Source organism: Squalius cephalus, assembly GCF_949319135.1.
Source record: "Squalius cephalus genome assembly, chromosome: 6".
NCBI classification, from domain to species: Eukaryota; Metazoa; Chordata; class Actinopteri; order Cypriniformes; family Leuciscidae; genus Squalius; species Squalius cephalus.
This window is the reverse complement of record NC_137127.1, coordinates 6,875,347-6,898,700: the sequence shown is the minus strand read 5'-3', so window position 1 is coordinate 6,898,700 and position 23,354 is coordinate 6,875,347. Positions and strand designations below refer to the sequence as shown.

General features: G+C 37.2%; 1 protein-coding gene and 1 long non-coding RNA gene across 2 annotated transcripts; one reads left to right on the top strand and one right to left on the bottom strand.

Annotated features, from left to right (window-relative positions):
* Positions 1-1,929, bottom strand: ankrd34c (ankyrin repeat domain 34C; the record flags this gene model as incomplete). The annotated part of the gene is made up of 2 exons (XM_079874708.1): positions 1,674-1,929; positions 1-544 (listed from the first exon to the last, which is right to left on the bottom strand). A coding segment is annotated over exon 2 (513 nt), but the record flags the coding sequence as incomplete, so codon positions are not given.
* A 19,805-nt stretch (positions 1,930-21,734) lies between these two features.
* Positions 21,735-23,036, top strand: LOC307160509. The gene is made up of 3 exons (XR_013821558.1): positions 21,735-21,864; positions 22,696-22,737; positions 22,810-23,036. It is a non-coding gene; the product is annotated as an uncharacterized lncRNA (long non-coding RNA).
* The last annotated feature ends 318 nt before the right edge of the window (positions 23,037-23,354 follow it).

The following is a 23,354-nucleotide window of genomic DNA, read 5'->3' as shown; positions in this document are numbered from 1 at the left end:
TGGAGGAACATTCAGGTACTGCTTGGTAGTTTTGGTTCCCGACGGCGATTTGTCAGTGGTAATGATGATGACCTCCTTGCCTTTGGCTCTGCAGGCGTCGAGGAGAACTTTTAAGGTTTCTTTATCATCTGCGTTTACAGCATAGACTAAAGCAGAGGATCCATGGCGGTCCTCCAGGCTCGGATCAGCCCCGTTAGTCAGTAGAAGCGAGACCACCTCTTGTCCCGCCCTGTGGCTGCATGCATGCATGAGGGCTGTCCTTCCAGCTTTGTCTTGAATATTAGGGTCAGCCTTGTTGTCCAGAAGGTACTTGACAAGCTTAGCCTTGCTGACACTCTGCTGGTCAGAGTGTTTGGACATGCAGGCCACCATGAGTGGTGTCTCTCCACGATCGTTGCTTTCATTGATGTAGGCTCCACCTTCCAGGAGAAGCCTTGTAAGGCGCAAACGGCGAAGCCATACTGCTTTCAGCAGAGAGTTCCCATCCGTCCTGATCTCCATCACGTCAGCCATCACTCAGACTGGACCCAAATCAGCCTCAGTCCTGCAAGGCAAGAGCAGACTGCTGCTACAGTCAACAAGCAGATCCCACAGACATTTCCATGTAGCAAACACTTTACATTTAAGAAATAAGCAAAGGTGTTGTTGATGTGTCTAACCCTGCCTGTTTGTTTTGAAGAGCCACCAGGTGGCAGCCTGAATGCGCAGGAATGAGTTATTGGAAGAGACGCTGAACTGACATGTGGATCAGGTGCGAATGCAACTTTGAATTTGCGTGAATATTCTGAAATGTTGTGTATCAAAATGTATTTCCTTATATCAATCCTTAAATTATATCGATAGTGATTGTTCTCTCAATGTAAATAAATGTTTTATCTGAATGTACTAGAGGATAAAAAAATAAATACGGATAGATTCAGGGTCGTTATTAAATAAATGAATTGCGAGTTTTTTCTATTTTTCCTCTATATTTTGTGTGTATGTTTTAGATTTATTTGAAAGACTGCTTTTAAAGCAGTTGCTTTGGCATGAATAGTCGTCCTGAATTGTCTTGTTCAAGTTCTCGACCCACACAATATCAGATCAGTTAGCTTACTTGAAATAATATGATAACCGTTTAAAATTAAATGGAGTTATTAGAAACCCAAGAAGGGGCTTAATCAGGGTTAGCTGATTGCTTGTGGTTTTTAAACACGTAAACAGTAGGACGGAATGAAAGGACTGATCATGCGTTTTTGGTTAAGTGTGAATGACTGAAACATGTTTCGTGTCTTATAGAATTTTATTCAGATATGTAATCACTGCGATAGCGATTTGGCACTGTCCATGGTCCTGAGAGCATGTGAAAAATAGTAAACATCTGTGATGCGCGCTTGGAAGAAAAAACCTGGTCTCGTAATTTTATAAGTTATAATTCTAGATCCAGTTGCATCTACATCTGTATAAATGACAACTTTGGTCTGTCTACCTGCATTTTCTATGATCTCAAATGTATTTGTGTGCATGTGATTACTAGTTCCCCGAAATTTAATTTCGTTGAACATTGTAGTATTAGCAAACATATTGCATCATAATCATTACATTTTAAAATATATTAAAAATAGTCCAAATGTTTAACGCGTTTGTCAGGTAGTTAGACACCCAAATTAGATTAAGTTATTAAATTTCCTTACCTGGTTGACGCACAGGTTTACCATTGTAGAATAAGTCCAATGGTAATGGTCTCCAATATTTTAGAGGCTATGGAGAGGCATGGTTTCTTAGCACAGCTCGTGTAGTTATTTAGTTCAGACTCCACAGAACTGTCCTATTTTAGGTTCAGTTCTATCGTGCAGGCACAACGACGCTCCAGCCCCACCGCTTTTGTTACTGAGACGCAAGAGACCAGTCCAATCGCTACATTCCTATTTGCGCACCCAAGGACCACACTAAGACGTTGAGGTTATAAATAACTTCCCCCCTTTCACTTCGTGAATTAAACGTGAATCTGATTGACGTCAGAATCTACAAAAATAAATCGGTTCTGGTGTGAACCTGTGTTGTCATGATGAGCACAAACAAACAAAAACATTAAAAATAATAATAATAAAAATCTTTGATTTTGCTACGTCGAGATTAAGAATCAAATCAGTTGGTGCAAAGTTAAATTTGAAATGTAAATATATGTATATACTGCATTCAAAGAATACGGTTTGTAAATTAAAATATTTAATTGCACATAATTTGCACCTGATAACATACTGGATTTGTGTTTTGATATATTATAATAATACTACACACATTTAGATTTTTATTAGGTATTATTTATAATTAGTAAACATTTAAATAACTTTGTCACAGCACAAATTGAGATGAAGTCACCACAATATTGTTCATGACACAGACTGCCTTGTGTCATGAACAAGAGAAAATAATTCTTTGTTGTAATATACTCAGCATTTCAATAGCTGCATATAGCACTGATTAGGCTGATAATACTGTTCTTTTGATTGGAACAGTTCGAATGCCCATTCTTATGTAAGTGGTGAAATCTATCTATCTATCTATCTATCTATCTATCTATCTATCTATCTATCTATCTATCTATCTATCTATCTATCTATCTATCTATCTGACATTATTTTCACTGCTTATTGTCAGAGTTTGCATTGCAATTAAACACCCATAACTTGCAGCCATTTCAGTCATATATAGCATAATAGGGACAGTTCTATTTTTAGGTTGCTATGAGACAGCACAGAATCATATTCTGACTGAGACCGATAGAATTTGTGGTGCTGGTGAGAGCATGAACTCAAAATATTAATAAATATTAAATAATAACAAAAATATGAAACTAGTAATGCTGTGACGCTAAATCGCTTTTATGATAAAAAAAAAATTCTCATAAAAAAAAAAATGGAGGACTTTTGTCTTCGAATGACCCTCGTCTTCCCTTTCCTCGTGTTTTTAATATCACACAAGGCCTGTGGCTATTTACTTTCTGATAAACTGCTCGCATGAAGCCCATTTTCCACTGGAGCAAAACAATGATTCTTGAATGACTTTTCCCACACACTGTCCCCACTTTTATCTGCTGATGATGACACTTCTGATCACTTAGGAGAATATTGTTATTTACCCAGCCATCATGTCTGAGACAGAGGCTAGTTATGAAACTGCAGGGCGCTGCCAATCTCCATGTTTGTGTTCATCCTGCTGGCTAATGGTGTCGTCTGGAGCTTCTCCAACCATATGACCACGCTTCATTTATCTGTACAAAAGTTTCCAGACCACAGAAAGGTGGACAGTAATCGGGGGTTCAGTATCTGCTGTGGGGGGTCACATCTTCTTGATTTTTTTGTTAGGGAAGGAAGGAAAAATATATGCATTTCATATAAAGCAGCTCTCGTGTGATGAGTGTTGTTAAGCAACAGAACTAAGGGCGGGTGGGGGTGGTGGTGGTGGTGGTGGTGTGGGAAACAGATGCAATAGGATGCCCAACTGTAGTCTGTTATCAGTTTTTAACATGCTTTATACATTGCAAATATGAAATTGTCTCCTTTGACATGACATTTGTAATGACAATAAATCTGCATTTTGGTGTAAGGGGTATTTTTGTACATTAACTACTTATCTGGCTTACAAAGAGATGTGGCATGCTGTGAATTGGCATTGTTTTACGTGAGCATGGTGTGCTAGTTTGCCTATCACAGTGTGTGTTTTCGAGGCATGACTTCCTCAGGCATGCGCTTTCTGACTGGGGAGCAGAAAGGTTCCTGAGCTCTGTTGATTAGACACGTTCATTAACATGGGAACTACAGGGACGTCAGCACTCTTTCTGCAAGTTTTTTTTTTTTTTTTTTTTGTTTCAGTGCAACGCCTTAGATACAAAATAAATAATGAAAGCGCCAGAGATTCAGCTCTCTCACCCCTGGGAGCTGTTTCCATTTTCAGAAATCTTACATTGCACCTGATGCGCTGCCTCTGTCTAAATATAACCCCCATCGCTCACTCTCTCTCTCTCTCTTGCTGTCTCTCTCTCTCTCTCTCTCTCTCTCGCTGTCTCTCTCTCTCTTTCTCTCTCGCTCACTCTCGCTCTCTCCCCTCTCTCTCTCTCTCTCTTGCTGTCTCTCTCTCTCTCTCTCTCTCTCTCTCTCTCTCTCTCTCTCGCTGTCTCTCTCTCTCTTTCTCTCTCGCTCACTCTCGCTCTCTCCTCTCTCTCTCTCTCTCTCTCCAACTTTCTCACTTTCTCTCACAATTTTTTTACCCAAGAAGCAAACTCCCACTGTGTTAAAGTATTGCAGTTCTGCAGTAGCAGTCTATGGAAGCCACGGAATAAAATAATAAAAAAGGTAATTTCGAGTTTCAAATTTTCAAAAATTCCAAATTTTATATCTCGCTATTCTGACTTTTTTTTCCTCAGAATTGTGATATAAACTCAGAAATGTGAGATTTAAATGTTATTTTTAAAATGTTATCTATGTAAAATGTTATAGGTTTAAATATAATTTCATGATGTAACTGAAGAGCTAATACATTATGCCCCATATGAACTACATATGTGAATATATTGTTTACATCAAATTATCTCTGGTTTCATCAGTCCAGTCTGTCAGTTTAATGGCTTGCAAATATAAACTTCTGCGTTTAGCATCAAAGGGCGTCTTTGACTATATTTTTTTCTATAAAAATGAAGACTATCGTTTTTGCATTCCAATTCTGACATCCAAAGGCACACAAAGAATATTTTTCTCTTATTCTGTGGTTTTCCTCCACTTGGTTTTCTGTCACCACAATGTTACGTCTATTAAACGTCTATAATACGTCTATAAATAGTCTATTTATTTATTTGTTTATTTTTATTTTATTCAAAAAATGCAAAAGAAAACAGAAAAATAAATCAAATAAAATACTTTAAACAAGGGCAAACATACAGTATATTCAAATAAACTATTTTGAGGACTAATAGAACATTTTAAACTCATTTTCTACCGCCAGGTTGGCTTCGCCCACAAAAACATCATTGCTGTTTGCGTCATTGCAAACACCCGAATGGTCTTGCATTTAGCCATTATAAGAAAGATGAATTACATCATTTATATGGCCACTGGTTGTCTGGTATTATTAATGTTGTTAGGTTTTATTACGCAAATGTAAGTGATTTTCAGGTTCACACCCTTCAGATGTCCATATCAGATCTATTAGCTCTTCCTCTGATTCTTCCTTTCCAACAGTTCTCTCCTTCTGCCACTATTCAAATGTTTTGTCACTGCAAGTAATTAATCATTTCAGGATTGGGGTTCCAGCTAGAGTGTCTGCTCACCGAATGACCTTTCTGAGGCTAAGCCCAATTAGAGTGTGCCAATTTTCAAACCCTTGCTGCATTTACATATTCTTGAGTGGCAAAATCCTAGTAATTTAGAAAACAAATCTGCATTCATAAATTTGCATTTAACTGATAGCAAGCTTAGACTCTTGTATGGTTAAATAGACAAACATTGATTGGGGACCACTCGATAGCAGAGAGCAAACAGCGGAGTGAGGAAAAGCCTGTCTAGTGCCTGAAATAGATCTTGTGATTTATTTTTATTTATTTTTTTTTACAATTTAAAAAAAAAAAAAAATCCACCTTGCCAGTTCTGCTTCATTGTTTTATTATAATGCCTTTGGTTTGTTTCCAATCTTAAAAATGCACTCTACTCTAACCGTTTATTGAACTCCATTTGCTTTTGTAAATCATGAAAACACATTTGGTGATAAGATTATTTCACTTAGATCCTGATAAACCTGAAAAGCAGTGTGCTTGTGAATTAATTACCAAACAAAAAGCCTCTGAAATAGTAACATGATGTTGGTTTTTGCTTTCCCTAACACCAAATAATGGATCTTTTTTTTTCTGGTAGAATAGTGTAAGTAGCAGATGTTGGCCTATTCTGTTGCATTTGATTTCACCACAGTGATGGGAACAATAGCAATGGGTGGAACATGATCAAAGGGACCCACAGATATAATTATGGAAATCAAAGATCATTTTTGTCTCCGCTGGCAACATGTAATCCTAGTGTGAATAGAAAAAAAAGACAAATATTGCAAATGAGGTATTCAGTGATCCCAGATAATGTTTGATCTATGAATCAGCCACTATACTGTACAATTAATCTCAGTCTAATCAGTTCACTGAAAGAGTTAATACAATGCTTTGTAAAATGCCCCTTTGTAAAAAGCGAAACGATTCTTTAATTACTTTTGCGAAAGATGCATTTGCTTTGCATCACTTTTGCATCAAGTGAAGAGGTGGAGAACAGTTTTGGGATTTCTGAATTAAAATTATATTCTAAATCTGCTGCTGTTATATTTGAGAAGATGCTACTCAAAGCTATAGTTTATGCACCCATAGTCTATCACTAAGGAAAATGTTGGCTTTTGCTCTTGCACAGATTGTATCCTGGCAAGTAAAGGCTGTGCATATGTTCTATCACGCATTTTTTTAATCATCTTTACCCCCCAACTCACTGCTGTGACTAATCTCTACTCGTCTCTAGACCAAAATAATCAAATGCTTGTGCTCGAAGCATGCGGTCTTTCCCCTTCTTGTTGTGGTGTAGAATAGTGGATGTTGCTTTTGATTGCGTGCTCCTGAGCTTAGCGTCTCTTTAAAAAGCGAGCCTGACATTCTCATGGCATTTGGTGTCTCAACGATTGTATCAGCCGAATGTGTGGGCTGTGACAGCAATGAACTGGCACAAACCTCACTGCAGCACTATGTTGCCTTCTCTTGCCCTCCTCTTGTGTCTCCTCTCCCACACGAAGACCATACCCTGTATCAATGCTCGCATATAATACAGAGACGCGTTCTTGAAGTACAGTACGCGCCCTCAAATGAAGCCCTCAATCTGTTTTATTTCGAGGAACGCTGATTGTCTTTGCTGGAGCTTGGAGATGGCTTCGGATCTTCTTGTGCAGACTGATGCTCTCGTCACTGTTACATGCATTTACAATACAGGCAACGATGTAATTTGCTTGGTTATTATTGTGTGGCGGGCCGTATCCTAGGAGATTTGTGAATATCTAATGAGGAGTTTGCTGCTCATTTTGCAGAGTGGGTGCTTTGATGTCTTTCTGTTGCATTTCCAAATTCACGTCAATTTCCTTCCTAATGAAGCTGGAAGCCTGAAGGGTGTAGATTATGAGACATTTCCGGCTGTTGGAAAACATAGTGCGTCCTTTGATTGGAAAATTACAATGGGACCTCTGATATTGAGAAGAAGGTCCATCTACTTTGCCCCGTTTCTCTACTGTCCACTTTAAATGCTTGTAAATATAAATCTAATATGATTCTAATTGCTGTTTACTTTTTGATTGCCTCTCAAAGACTTAATATTTTTATTGTGTTGCTCAAAAGCTACAGAGGCTAACGAGAAAATGTATACATTGAATGTGATGTAAGGTGCTTTGAATAAATGTTTCATTATCATAATTAACATCAAAAGTGTACTCAGTAATGTCTTCCTCATTAAAAAAATGTTTTATACATAAAGAAATTAACAATAAGCTTATTTTCAAAAAAAAGATTAAATTGCCACGTTTCAGGTGATGAACTAGATAGAAAGTTCCACCTAGATGGTTATCATTTACTATATTGCATTAATAGGTACGGTAAGTCAGTTAAAAGATTTAAAATATATATATTTTTGTGCCGTGACCATATAACGTCCTCTCACTTTCAACTGCTTTTTTTTCCCCAGTAAATTTTTTAACATTTGTAAATATTTGTATGAACATAAAAATATTCAAAATCTAGTATGTTTACACGACAAATCTACAAATGGAAAAGTTTTTCAAAAACTTGCTCTTTGAAAACCGTTTTCAAAAGTTTGCGTTTTCAGGTCCCCAAAATGCTGGAGTGTGTGTGTACGTGCATGCATGCTCACTGACTAAATCTTTTAATGGTTTAAAAGACATTCATTTTTATTTATTTTTGCTTCAAGTCAAAGATTGTAATGTGATTCATTTTGAAGTTGACTGGTTTTGTTCAAGGCTCTTTATTGAAGGTTTTTTAATCTTTATAGAGAAAATGAATGACTAAAAAGTGCATGATTACTGCTAAGCTCTGTTACAGTTACTGTGTTTGTAAACCTTTTTAATTCAAAATTAAATTTATCAGTTTATTTTGTCATCCTACTTGTCATCCCTGAATGTGAGATTTTTATATAAGCAGCTAGCCTGGGAAAACCCAGACAACTTCCGGCAAATTTAGATTTGCTCTGCAAGTAGTCTGGCAAAGAGCTCATTCAAGCCCATTTCCATGCCGTCGAAATCGCGGCACCAATCAGAAACGTTGAGGCGGGCTTTACACAATGACGATCGCTCTGATTGGTTTTAGGTCTATCCAGTTGCACCCAGAGGCATTTGAGGCGACGTCCACTCCGTTGGTGAAGCACCAACTTTTAAATGCATTATTATATTCAAATTGCAAACACATGAGGACAGTCTCCATGAAAGACCCACTGGCAGATGAACGTGCTACTACATTTCTCTCCGAAACGATAGGAAATTTAATTAGATTTAATAGAGGATTTTAACCATGACAAGATGATTGACAGGGCAGTTTAGGTGACAGGATGCACACGACAGATCCGTCCGATAAAGATGACGAAGTAGTATGTCCCAAAGCTTGCCTACTTTTTTGCTACACATTCAAAAGTAAATACCTTTTCTTCACAAAAAGAGTACATACTTTTATGGCGTAGTGTAACTTAGGCGAATTGGGACACAGCATATGGCTTTACACAATGACGATCGCTCTGATTGGTTTTAGGTCTATCCAATTGCGCCCAGAGGCATTTGAAGGACGTCCGTTGGTGACGCCCCTTTGGAAATGAGTTATTAAAGAAGCTTTGCCAGACCATAACAACTCAGTTACTACTGAGAATGGTCTGGTTTTAACCAGGCTAATAAGCAGCCGGTCTTACTGTAAAAATTACTGTCAGTTACATGTTTTTTCAAATATCAACTGTTTTTTAAATGGTGCAAAGACTATAAATGTACTATCCTTATTATGTCTTTTTTCGCAAGAGAAGTTGAGGCTGTTTAATCTGTTAGTGCATGTGTGTTTGAGTGTGTTGCACATGTGTGTGTGTGACAGCTTGTTAGAGAGCATCACACTGCCTTTGGTTTACACCCTTAGCAGTTGCTATGACGTCTTGGTGCTCTCTGACTAAAACACACTTCCTCTGCTGATAAGAGTGGGAATGTGAGTCTTCTGGTTTTCACGTCTGAGGCGGCAACAGACCGTTAGTATGTGGCTTTGATGATGTCAGAGCTCATTTGCATCTTCCGTGCAGTATAAGCCCTCATAATCCATTAACACATATATGAACAACATCTCAAGAAGCGTTTCCTCAAATGGCATTTTATCTTTTTATAAATCCAGAAGAGCTATGTTGCTGAACTGAGCAGAACCGTTGGATGAGAGCACTGATGTGTAGGCTAACGTTGAGCCACACATTAAGCAGATAAAGGCGTGTTGTAGACAGAAGCGTCTGCAACTGTGTTTGAATAACTCATCTTTGGAGGAGTAGAAAGATGACAGGTACAGCTTTGTTCATGTCAAATGAAAAGTCAGTAATTGTTGCCCTCAGCTGTAAGGTGCTGCGGAGGCCACACAATAAAAGCCATTAGACTGAGCCCAAACTTCATAAAGAAGCCCCTTTCCTTCTCCCAGTGCCCACGCTCCTTTTAGACTACGGTTCTTCCCGTGTCACAGGGTGCATTTGCGTGGTGCATGTAACAGTGAATGCATCTGTGCTTTGGTGATTCTTAAAGACCCCCTGAAACACTGGATGCTGACGCATGTTTTTCATTAAAAGCTTTTTACCTGCCTATAAATGTATCCAACCCAGATACCCAAGGACTGTTTTATAAAAGCACGGTTTGGTCTTTGATAATTCACAAGGCTCAGGACCAGCGTTCGGTTTGGCTGGGTTCTCACCTGCCGACATGCCCAGCAGGAATAAGCAGGTCTGCTATCAGAGATAGCAGCATGAGAGCTGAAAGGGTATTGAAGCATTCAGCGCTTCTCTTCGGTTCTCATCCGGTCAGGTCAAGTAACTCAACATCATATTATTTGGCTATACCCCCTTGTTTGTAATGCAATCGAATGCTGTCTGTTTCAGATTAAATGTTGTTGTGTACATTTTTTGTACCAATCTGATTGGCTGGAAGGTGTGCAATAAAACTGTTTAATGCACAGGTAGTTCTAGTCAGTTTAATCACCGTTCTATATTAATGCGCCGTTTTCATTGAAGCGTATACAGTACGTCACTCGCACACATCGGAGATCGTGCTGTGCACACACAGAAACATTTATGAGCAGATTTAGCACAGAACTTTATCAACGCTGCCCCGTGACTTTTATTAATAAATTAGCTTAAAAAACATCGCTGGTTTTGAAGTAATTAAACTTAGCTTCGTTGTTAATGGAGAGAGATGCTGCACAGACTTTTAAAAAATCTGTAATTCGTTCATTCAAATAAATGTTATCTAATGCCATACTTTATGTCTGTGTCTGATTTAAAGCGGGAAGATCTAATGAGCTGTAATTCTTTGCCTCCATATCCTGCATTAATGCACAGCTAGCCGTGGATTATCGCATACTTAAATCACCTTGGTCATTAATTTTAAAGATCTTATGAATATTTGTGGCTTAGTCTGAATACAGTAGGTGTTAGGCTGACATGCTGTGCTACATACATGTACACTACTGTAAAAATAAATAAAAAATAATAATGATAATAATAAATTCTTACTGACCCCAAACATTTAAGAAATTCAAGAAACTGATCAAAAGTGACCATAAAACATTTATAATGTTACAAAAGGTTTCTATTTTTTCATTATTTTGAATGTTATATTCATCAAAGATCCTGGAAAAACATGTATCGCTGTTTCCAAAAAACATTTGTTTTCAGCATAATAATAAGAAGAAATGTTTCTTGAGCACCAAATCAGCATATTAGAATGATTTCTAATTAAATTACATTTTAAAATGTATTAAAACAGTTCTTTTAAATTTTAATGCTTTTAAAGCGCTTTTATATCTTTTAAGGTTTTTGCGTACAGACCCTAAACTGTAGCGTACTTCAAAACATTGATAAAAAGCACTTTTTGCAGATATTCACATTCTTTCAGGAAACAGACCGACCCCCCCCCCCCCCCCCCCCCCATATAAAAAAATGTATATAAGAATGCCTTACCCACCTAGCCTGGCTAACGTCAGACCTCTTTCTCATTGAGACGTGGTCTGGGAACCACATGTTCATTTTCTCGTATTTGAGGCGTGGTTTACGAATGCCCAGAGCCGTTTATTGGGCGCTACGAATGTCTATCAAATGTGCCTGTACGTAGCTCATAGCCAATCGTTTCAATTATACCAGATGACGTATGTAGAGCGACAGAAATTCGACAAGGAAGAAGACGAAATAAACTTGCGTTCTAAACTACTTAGAACACTATCTAAGGCTGCATTGAAAGGTAACTTCGCGTCTGATGCCATGTTGGATCCATAGATAAACAAACTGCTTCGGTGTGTCGCATAGACGTCGTCATCGTCTTGCTTCTCCCTCCCCGTTCTGTGATTGGTTCCCTTTTTGAGGGGAAAATCTGGTCCATGGTGTCCAGGCTGCCTAGCAGCGTGAATAAAATCGCGCTGCGCTCAAGGCAGCATGGGGAAACCCGGGCTATTACCCACCAATACCACTTTAATGATGACTAGCAAGTAGCCAATCAGATTGGCAGATCTTACTAGAAAAATAAACATCCTTGTCTGACAAACAAGACCAAAATATGAGACCTTGGTTTTATATTTTTAATCTCTTTCTTATACACTCTAAAGTCACTTGGACATGGCAACACTGCAAATTGTGGTCCATTGCTGTTCTGTAAGGAAAGCTCATTGGCTATTTAAAAAAGTTACGAGTGATATTGTGATAATTCCTGTTTTAGGGGCCGTTCACACAACTCCGTTTTCAACTAAAAATGTAAAACTTTGCATGCGTTTTGGCCGTTCATTTACACGACGTTGGCATTTCAGGCGCCTGAAAACGCAAACTTTTGAAAACGTGTTTCAAAGTGCACGTTTTTGAAAACGATACCGTTATCGTCTCCATGTACTCGACAAAAATGCTAATTTGTGAAAATGGTGACGTCATGCGCATGTGTATTATGCGTTCAGTCTATAGGCGCATATTGTTTTTTTACAAAGTGGCATCGCCAACTACTGGCCTGGCAGCAGAATACAGCGTTTTTTGTCATTTTTGCAGATTCATGTGAACAGGGATCGTTTTCACAACGTTGTGATCTGGAAGGGAACATTGTCATTCTCGGAAGGAAAGCCGAGTGTCATTTTATTTGCTTATTAATATCTTGTTTCCTAAACAGATGCAGGAGCGAGCCGGTAGTCTCTTCAAATCTAATCTTGTTTTAATTATCCTAAAGCAGCAAAAGCATAGATGAAAGGGAGGCCGGATATCCATTAACAGGTCAAGCTTGAAATCTTCTCTAAGGATGCTGCCTGTCGACAGAGAACTAGAGGCAACCTCATCATGGTATCACACGTTCTGCTTCCAATCTGCCTATAGAGAAAGAAGCATATTGTTAGGAAAAGGAGCATGTGTGCATGTCGAAACACAGCTATGGAACACTCTGCATACAGCAATCTCAATATCACAAAAGGATGAGTCATATGTATTATAATATCCCCTGTGATGTCTCCTCAAAACAAGCTTGATCCACACACAAACACGCCGAAATATAATGACATGCCTTGGTTTCTTTTATCTGTGTTCTTATGAACTTTCTCATCTGTTTTCATATGATTTGGTGACAGACCTGCATGATTTACTCATATTGTGCAAGAACATCAACATATTTAATGTCAATAGTAGAAGCGGGTGCACGAGAAACATATTTTTCTGCTTCTTGCTATTTTCTGCCTGGCATCTGATATAGAAACATTTTTACATAGCATTGATTTGTGTTGCAGGGTGTGCACAACAGATGGATGTGGATGCGGTCCAAGAGCATGAATTCAGTGCTAGTAATGCAGATGGTACATTGTTAATTTGAAAGGAGCATGTAAACACATAAGACACAATAAGCAGGGCTGTCATATATGTTGCACTTACTAAAAATTGTTTTTTGATACAATGGTGTGGCCTGTGCTACAAAACTTTCAACCTCGGTATCACCAGTGCTATGTGGAAAAAAATGTTAACGTAAAGCCCTGATAAGAGTGCTGTAATTAGATTTTCAGATTTACATTTGCACCCTTTTGTGCTTGCATGTATGCAGATTCTAGGGACACTAGAATGGTTGTAGGAAAAACAGACAGTAATTTCCACTCAACCTCATTCGAATTGGTTAATGCATGTTTCTGAGGGAGACCTAATGGCTACAAGTGCATGCTTAATGACTCATCCTGAGGTGATATGTTTCATATAAGGGCCCTTGAATTGCAGCTTTGTTTGTATTGGGGATTTTAAATCAGAGGATATACAAGATAGAAGGAACGGGTGGATTATTTACATCAGAGTACTAGCTTTCTCTGGATATTCACAGGTTGGTGCCAGTTCCAACGTGAAAGCCAACTCTTATGATACAACTTATCTTTTTATTCTGCAATTTTCATTTGAGAAATACAGAGAGGTGTTTCAAATGCCTGAAAAGTGGATTCAGCCAACTTAAATGAGATTCCAAATCACATGAATATGTTCAGTCCACTGCAAATGATATGAGAACAAGTGTGCATTGACATAGGATGGTATCAGGAAAAAGTGTACTTGTATCAATAGACCATTTCACAGGCAGTGAAGAGGAAAATTAACTAGCACTATTTTACAGTGTGTGTTACACATGTAACATGTAGTTACTGTATTAACTATAAATGATGCCTTATTACAACTAACTCTAAACCAAACCCTAATCTTAATCCTAACTCTATAAGTACATAGTTAATTATTATAACCAATAATCACATTGTAATACGGATACCTTAAAATAAAGTGTAACCGAACACACTAAATATTTGTAAGAATTTATTCATATTTAAATAATTATAAAGATTAAGAACACGCATAATGTAAATTAACTAAATCATACTATCTTTGTAAATAATGCAATGCTCATTTATCACTACTTTAAGCATTTCATTTGACAATATATGGCTATATGGAGCACGTCTATGATTCGGCTGTAGGCACAAGGCTGCAGGGGTAAAGACATGTTAGATAATATAATCTGACTACTTTTTAATTAGTTGTTTTGTTCAGTTCTTGGTCCGGTCTCGTCTTTGTGAAGTGGATGTGTTAACCCTTGTTTCTGCCCTGTATCCTGTGGATTATTGAATTAAAAGACTATTTCTCTGCATTCTTTATCTTCGTATGCTCTATACAGCCACTTGTGTCATCAACAACATGAAGTGCATTAAATATTACATTACGTCAGGGTTTCCCAGCCTGGGTTCGTGAAGGAACTGCAGGGGAATTTGTGAGTTTTATATATGAAGAGTTCAGATGCAAAAGCCTCTAAGTGACATCTGAAATTTTCTTCTAGAATGATCATTTTTATCAAGCTTGTATATTTAAGTTCAGTAATTTCACTTCAATGTCAATGAAAATTACCTATTAATTGTCATTTAAGTGAAATTACTGAACGAGCTTCATAAAAATGATCATTCTAGAAGAAAATTTCAGATGGCACTTAGAGGCTTTTGCATCTGAACTCTTCATATATATATATATATATATATATATATATATATATATAAAGCAAATAATTAAATGAATCATAAATTTTTTACATTAAAATAAATCATTTTAAAATAAAAGAAATATAAATGTGTTTGAAAGAAAAAAAAGCCTTCCAAAGACATGGCAATACAAGGTTAAATGAATGATTGAGTGATCATTCAAATAATAATTAATGTGTTTGTCAGGAGTTGATTAGTTGTTGAGAAAACTGATTTCTCTAAATCCAGTAAATACTTTGTGGCTTCTCAATTTAACATGTAATTATAGCCAGCCTGAGGTGGACAAACACAACTTCATCACTTGAGTGAAAGTACAGATAGGCTACTGGTCAACTCCGTTACAGGTAAAAGTTGTACTTAAGTAAAAGTACAGAAGAACTTGTTTTTAAAAGTACTTAAGTATCAAAAGTACAAAGTAAATGTCAATGCATTGTTTGATTTTTGTTGCATGTTATATGTAATACTTACAGTATTATGCCTCTGAAGCAACTGCGGTAATACAGTTAGTAGCCTAGTATCTGTGGAATTAAGAGCTTTTAGAATGTTATAAAACCTATAGAAATTAAACAACTGAATTGACAAAAAAAGACAGCCATAATCATCTTTATTTTTTTATTTTTTTTATTTAACACTCCCACCCCAACAAAAGAAGCCTATAAATATATGTGTATGTATCCATTTGTGATTTGAATCAAGTGGTCTGTAAAACAACCTGGTTTAAAACCCAGCTACACAACCACAGCTGATGAACTGCCCAACAGCAATACTGCTTTAAAGGGGACATATCATGCTAAATCCACTTTTTTAGCCCTTAAATGCATTTTGTTGTATATTTGGAGTGTTTAGAAGTACAGAAAAGTTGAAATTATTCTCTTCAGGTGCTTCGTTGATATCTTTATATTCTGTTTTGGCCTTATTTTTCAACCTGTTCCGATTTTTCTGTTATCTATGACGTTTTGTGAACTATTACGTCACAGTATTTGCAGCGGAACTGCCAAATAAGGACATTGACTTCCGGCCCAACACTTCGAGCAATCTGCCATTTTTATTTCTCGCTGTAATTTTGTAGTCCAAGCTAAAAGATGCAGAAGTTACGAGAGGGTAAGTTAAAATGTTCGGTTGTTGGATGTAGTAACCCACACGCTTCATTACACCGTCTAATGTAGATGAACTGCTTCGCTTGTGACAGGGCGCATGTTTAACTGAAAGAACGAGCAGAGAGAGAGAGACCCGGTCGCGCGCACGCACTCTCTCTCTCTTCGGAGCCAGGCGAAAATGTAAACAAGACACCGTCTCCAAACTAGACGCTGTCTTGCTCTCTCTCCCTCGCACATATTAATCAAAATAAATCGACACGGTGGTAAGAGGTTGGAAGACCAAAGTTTCATGTGTAAATACAGTAACACACCATTGCGATACATCCATATGAAGACGTTGTTCTGCAGGCTCGTCGTCTTCATTTTCATCTCGCTCCGGCTCCGACTCTGGCTCGAACATGTAAGGCTGGCTGGACAAGTCTTCCGTTGTTGACATTTTGTTAATAACGTGTGAATAAAAAGTTTCTGTGCCGCTAGATAATCGTATCTCTGCTATCAAACTACAAAAATGGCCGAACGGAGTGGAGTTGAACCGAGTGTCACCTCTACAACCTGGAGAGGGAGCGGGGTATGAAGTGTCTCAATTGTATTTACAGAGACCGCACCAAAACGAGTTGCTCTCAGACGCACATCAGAAAAGGGGTAGAAAAGGGGCCTGTGGAGCTATAATAATGAGGAATTCAGACCCAAGCATTGCAGTTCCGCTTTATATAGACTACAAATGTATGATTTAGATGTAAAAAGGAACGATTTAAAAGCATGATATGTCTCCTTTAACAAACAGCAAAACAGAAAGACTTTTTGCCATGGATGCACGCATGCGCCGAGGATCTGTCTTCATCCATTTTGCCAACAGTTGATTAGTGTTCAAAGAAAATGCTGGGAAATTGCCGAACTTCACGACACGTGACCCTACAAGAGTGATTACTGATAGGCTGTCTGTCACCTGCAAAAAAACCAATCACGTTTTAGAGATGGAAGGAAAAAATCATCCCCTGACTGACGTTACTACTTTCTACTCAAGGACCTTGACAGAAATGTTGTGGAGTAAAAAGTACGATATTTGTCTTTCAAATGTAGTGAAGTTAAAATTAAAAGTTTCCAGAAAAAAAAAAATCCTCAAGTAGAGTACAGATACTCAAAAAGTGTACTTCGTTAAATGTACTTCATTATTGTCCACATACATCTAACTAGTGGCTGGTCTGTGTGTTGCGATTTCACAAAACTAAAAGGCTTTCTGAATGTTTATAAGTGATATGCTTTTTTAGAAAGAAAAATATAAAATACGAAAAAGAAGAATTAGGGAGAATCAATAAATTATTAATGATTTACTGCCATTGTAAGAATAATATAATCATGTTATCAATAAAAAAGTACTGTAATCTGATTGTTTTGAAATGTAATATAATCTAATTGCATGTAGTTAATTTTTGTAATCTGATTCCGTAAACCATATTACATGATTACAACAACTATGTAATGTTATGTAATGTATGTAATGTAATGTAATGTAATGTAATGTTTGTTTCTATAAATGATGTAATACACTTGAGTGTATTGTATGTAACAATTTATATTATAGTTATACTTATTTACACAAGAATACTTAAGTTAACATCTACAGATATTGCTCTGTGTGTAAGGAGCAGTGAACACTCTGTAGGGACCCTGTGAATTAGAACGCAGCTTGAGTCCTATATTTGATGTTACAGGTGTTGCTTGTGAAGAGGAAGTGGAAAGGAGAGAAAGACAGAGATTCAGAATAAAACTGAAGAGAGGATGGTAGGTATGGACAATAAATGTCTTTTCCCACCTCTTTTGTCATAAGTGAAGGGTGCTATTTCTGGCATGTCGTCAGGCTTTCCTTGGAGTTATGCCTCCAAGTCTACCTGAGATCTAATTACATAGAATGACTAAACCTGACAGCCGGGGATGACATACTCGCACACACTCGTAGACACACGGCAATGACCTCATCAGCTCTCTCTCAACTCTTAGGGTGAACTCTATGAATATTAATGCTGCTCAAATTAATTCATGATTATTCAGATGTGTACAGCAGAACAGACAGCATGAACGTGGTCACAATTCAAATAAAGGTGTCCATTTAATTGTATTATCTAGAAGATGTTTGAAATATTCATTTTTGGTTTCCACAATGATTAAAACATTCAGTAAATGTTTGAAGGGGGAAGGATGCAAACTGTTTTCGTGCGTGATTTGAAGTCGAGTGGGAGCTCGCAAGCTCTGATACTTCAGAAATCTGACGTTTGAAGCCAAATCTGTGATATCCGAATGAGAACCACCTGAAGGAATCTACGTAAATCCAGTCAGCAAATGCCACAACTTTATGAGGTTGGCCACAAGCAAAAGAGGGATTCTCAGAATGAAGTGGAGGGATTTAGATCATCTCTGTAATGGCAATTAGTTTAATAGAAGATAATGAGTAGTGCAGAAAACTGTGCAAACAAGTTTGATAATACCTGGTCGGAAACCCTTCTGGGAAAACCAGGTTAATGCTGGAGGAGGTCATGACGGGTTGCTGTATTCTGTGTGGATATGAATGCCTCAATGTGCGATGAGGACATAATGTTTTGAAAAAGTCTTTCAATTCCAGCTCCAGTTGTATGAAAGCTGTTTTGAGAGGAGAGAAAAGCACCAGACTTGTTCAAAGAGTGATTGCAGAAAATGCATCTGAAAATGCTGCTTCTGTTTAAATGACAGCCTATCTTGTTATATGGCCCTGAAAAATCTACAAACAATGTTTGAACACTAAAGAAATAGTTCAGATCAACAAAAGTTTAAGAACATGTATACCGTTCAAAAGTTTGGACTATTTTATTTTTTATTTTTTTTAAAAGACATTAATAGGCTAAGGCTACTATAATTCAGCAAGGACACATTCAATATGTTTCAAGTGAATGAATAAATGTTGTTTTTATGAATTTCTATTTTATATATAGTACCAGTCAAACGTTTGGAAACATTACTATTTTTAATAGTTTTGAAAGAAGTCTCTCATGCTCATCAAGCCTGCAGTATAGATCTTATGCGCCAGAAAAACGAGGGCGCCGCCATCTTTAGAATATTGTTTTTGAACTTCCGTTTTTGCGGTCGCTCTGTATGCATTGCTGTCCAGGAGTAATTAGCTTTTTAAGTGGATTTACTTAATGTAAAGTAAACGAAAGTTATCATGAGGATTGTAATGTTTAAAGCAGATGTCTTAACAAATGTCAGTAGACCGGGAAGATTTTAAAACGAGCCGTTCATTCATAAATACGCAATATCACTGTGAAAATACAGACCGGAAGTCAAAAGACGAGCGCAGCGCTGAAAAGGGGCGGGGCTACATAAGGTCTATAGAAAACCATTATTTTAAGTTGCAATAATATTTTACAATGTTACTATTTTTTTTCTGTATTTTTGATCAAATCAATGCAGGCTTGATGAGCATGAGAGACTTCTTTCAAAAACATTAAAAAATAGTAATGTTTCCAAACTTTTGACCGGTATATCCCATGGTTTCCACAAAAATATTAAGCAGCACAACTGTTTTCAACATTGATAATAATAATAACTGTTTATGGAGCAACAAATTTCTGAAGGATCACACTGAAGTCTGGAGTTTTTGCTTGTAATTTTGCATACTGTATGGTAAGTACATGCATGTACAGAATTACAGACATACATTACAGAATGGCTTCAAATGATCATGCATAACCCATGGATCACTTTTATGATTCTTCATATTGCTTTTTTGGTATTTTTTCTTCACAGACATGGTCACTATGAACTGTCATTATATATGTCAAGAGCTGCATAATGATTATGAAATGTATACTTTTGTGCTCTAGAGGGGAAAAACAGCATATCAAATGACATGAGTGTGAGTAAAGACAGAATTTTCATTTATTGTTAAACTGTTCCTTTAATATCTTGTGGATTGATGTGGACAAATGGTCTGAAGAGTAATATTTAAGATCTAATACCTACAAATAATAATGAACGATATCTTTATGAAAATGTCTGCTTCATGGCACACAAACGGAAAATGTCACAGATTTGTATTGCCCTCCATTTATTAAAGTAATGTTTTTGTACATAACCTGTCATCTTCCAGATGATAGCACTTGGAAGACATATTGCGATATCTTTCTCATGTTATTCTAGTCTTTTGCTGACAGTGTGCTTACATCCACTGGTTCGACTGGTGCTATGCAGATGTGCTGTTTCTGTAACACCTTTAGCAGGAGCCCCAGATGGAGGAAGAGTGGCCTAAATAAATAAAGTCTCCATGCTGAGTTCCCGAGTGACTCCTGCTGCTTTCCCTGATGCTGTGGGTTTGGCTGCTCTCTGTAAGCCCCGTCGTCCAAGTAGCGAACTGGCCCTCTTATTTAAAAAAGAAGTAATGGTGGATGATGGCACCCATAGGCACTATATCCATCATGTGCATACGCAGACATACACTACTATTCAAAAGTTTGGGATCTGTAAGCCTGTTTAATGTTTTTGAAAGAAGTCTCATGCTCACCAAGGCTGCATTTATTTAATCACAAATACAGTAAAACAGTAATAATGTGAAACAATTTTTTTTTTTTTTCTATTTTAACATTGCAAAAATGCTGGAGCTGATGAGATGGCAGGTGAATAATGAGTCAATACCTCATTAGTCTTTCTACTAAAATGTGTTTTTGTCTTTCCCTGATTCACTATGGTAAGCCTGTTATAACTTTATATTTTAGACGGACCAGGATGGTTTTTGCAGGAAAATGCATACATACATGCATTTCTGGCCATATCCATAGAGAAAAGTTGCTCCCGCTACTTTAGCCCTATTCGCACAGGATAAGTATTACCTGGTGACCTCTAGTCATTTGTAATAATTGCGGAGGTTGTCTGTGACCTTAATCCCGTGCGAATCGGCCATGTCTGTAATTTGTAAAGTAAAAATTCCCCCGCTACCATATTTCGCCGAACACCGAGGTCCTGTGATAATATTAGTCCCGCGCGAATCAGCATCTCTGTGATTTGGCGGGGTCGTTTATAATTTTTTAAGGTTTAGTTTCCTGTACGCTTTTTATCCATCTTTCGCGAAGAATGGAGGCTGCGTTGGAGTGTTTTGATAGTATTTTGGGTGCTAGGTCATATCGCTATACACCATTCAACTATACAATTTGCAGAAAGAGAAAGCTGTAAACCATCAGAAGAGCAAAAAACAAAAAGAATGATTAGATGGAGATGGATGACATTTAAAGCAGCATGTGGTAAGGAACATTCTTCTGTTTATGATATATCATACAACTAGACCTATAATAACGACAATATATTTCCAAGCAATAGCCTATTGACATCATATCCAGGAGATAAGTCAGTAAATTTGAGTAAAATCACAGGCCAAAAATCACCAACCTATGGGGAATCACCCGTTTAAAACAAACGCCAACAGAGGAGAGACTGCTGGCAAAAAGAGAACGACAGAGCTTGTAATAAACCAGAATCAACATTGGATTGGCTTCATTGGATGGTGAGAACTGAGGGATTTGAAATGTTGTAAAAGTGATGTGGAGATGGCGTTTTTATTACTCATCAGGTGAGTAAGGTGTTTTTTGAACAGATAAATTGCCATATGTGAGTTCATGGTATATATTGTAAAGGATTATTTCATTATGGTTGTTGTAGCACAGTTTTGCATTTTTGTCAGTCATTTTTGATCTGTTGCAGTCAAAAGAGACTTTTGGCACAACTACCACAGTTAGGCTAAATACACTATGCAGAGGTCGCGATGTTATGTAACTTGTAACTGTAATGCTCATCCCTGTCCACTTGGCGGCGAGAGCGCTTCCGTTGACTATCAAGTTAATGGTCAAAGAATGGCTTTTTGAGTTACTTGACATTGTTTACAAGCTGTAATTGATGTCTTTCCGTCGTTGAAACACTGATTGAGCGATTAGCTACATGAGAGACATTATACGGATTTCGGTAAGTTGGACTCTATCGTTCAACATATTTTTGATGTTCATTCACGTGTATTTCGTTCTGTAACGTAGTTATTGATGGAGTTCACGCACGTTCATGTTTCCGCTTGGCCTTTAACTCAAGAGCGCCAAAACAGTTGTTTGAATTTTGTGATAAAATAGACAGAATTTGAAAGCTGAAACTTTTTTTTTCATATCAAAAGTAGTAAAGCGCAAAGCTTATTGTGATTTATTGGACAAAAATTCATTATGAAACATGAAAAGTGAGGCACAGTCTGTTCAACTTTCTCTTCATAAATAAATAAATGCTTAATCTAGCATGAAATGGCTGATTATCATTAAAATGTGAAAATTAAAGTGACAGGTAGTTATGACGGAGTTTTTACGACCCTGTCGGAATGTCCTCAAAATGATGATGGACAATGCGGAAGTCTAACGCTACCTCTGACTTTATGTAACGTTACATTATTTTTGTGATATGTAGCGTTTGTTAGGCTAACATCCAATAATAACCCTAACAGAGATCACTCAAGCTTCGTACCCTTGTTAGGCCTATATGTTTACCTTTCACAAACTTGTAATGTAAATTTAGTTTTTACATGAAAACGGTCGAATTTTAGGCTACATAGCCTAAGTTACTTCTATAAAAAAGAATAGGCCTACATTATTTTTAGACCCGTTTCCACACAATTGAGACATTAATTAAATAATCAAAGTTTGAATAATTCACACCCTGCTAACATTTTGTCTTTGCGCTGCATGTTTTCAGAAATTAAAAATGACTCGTTCACACAAGAATTAATAGCTCACAGCACATTTCTGATTATTTGTCTAGTGTCATGAATTGAGATTGCTCATGAATCATACAGATGACCAAGTAAGTGTGTTCTGTTCTCTCATCATTTATTCTCTCTTTGGCATGAAACTCATTAACACTGAATTGTTTTAGGAATCACATCCACCGCGAGCTTTCTGTAAATTCCGTGTTTGAGGACATCATGCAACTTCTTCCAGATGAGACATCAAATCAATTAATAAATAAATAAACCGTGTCAGATCAGTGTCTATGCTAGACTAGTCCTTTTTAAAGTGTTTAGCCTCACATGGCGCATTTATGTGGCTTATCTTGTTCCGACATATCTCCATCTGAACATGGATGCTAATCAAATACCCTGGCAAGGCAAAACGGCTATAAAAACATTGATGATGTAAACATTAATGGAGTTGCTTATGTTTGTTTTTTCTGAAAATAACACTTCAACACTGACAGCACTGAAATGTATTGTTCTCGCAACAATGAAATAGAAATCCTACAGAAGTTTACAATTAAAATTTGTCCTAAAGCACATTAACCATAGTTGTGCAAATGCCCAAAGGGACTGTTGTAAGGAAATGTAAAGGAAGGTGCCAGTTTATAAATAGGGATGAACATAGAGCAGCCTGGTTTATAACTTCATTGCCATGGTGATAATGACTGTATATTCCCTCAATCGC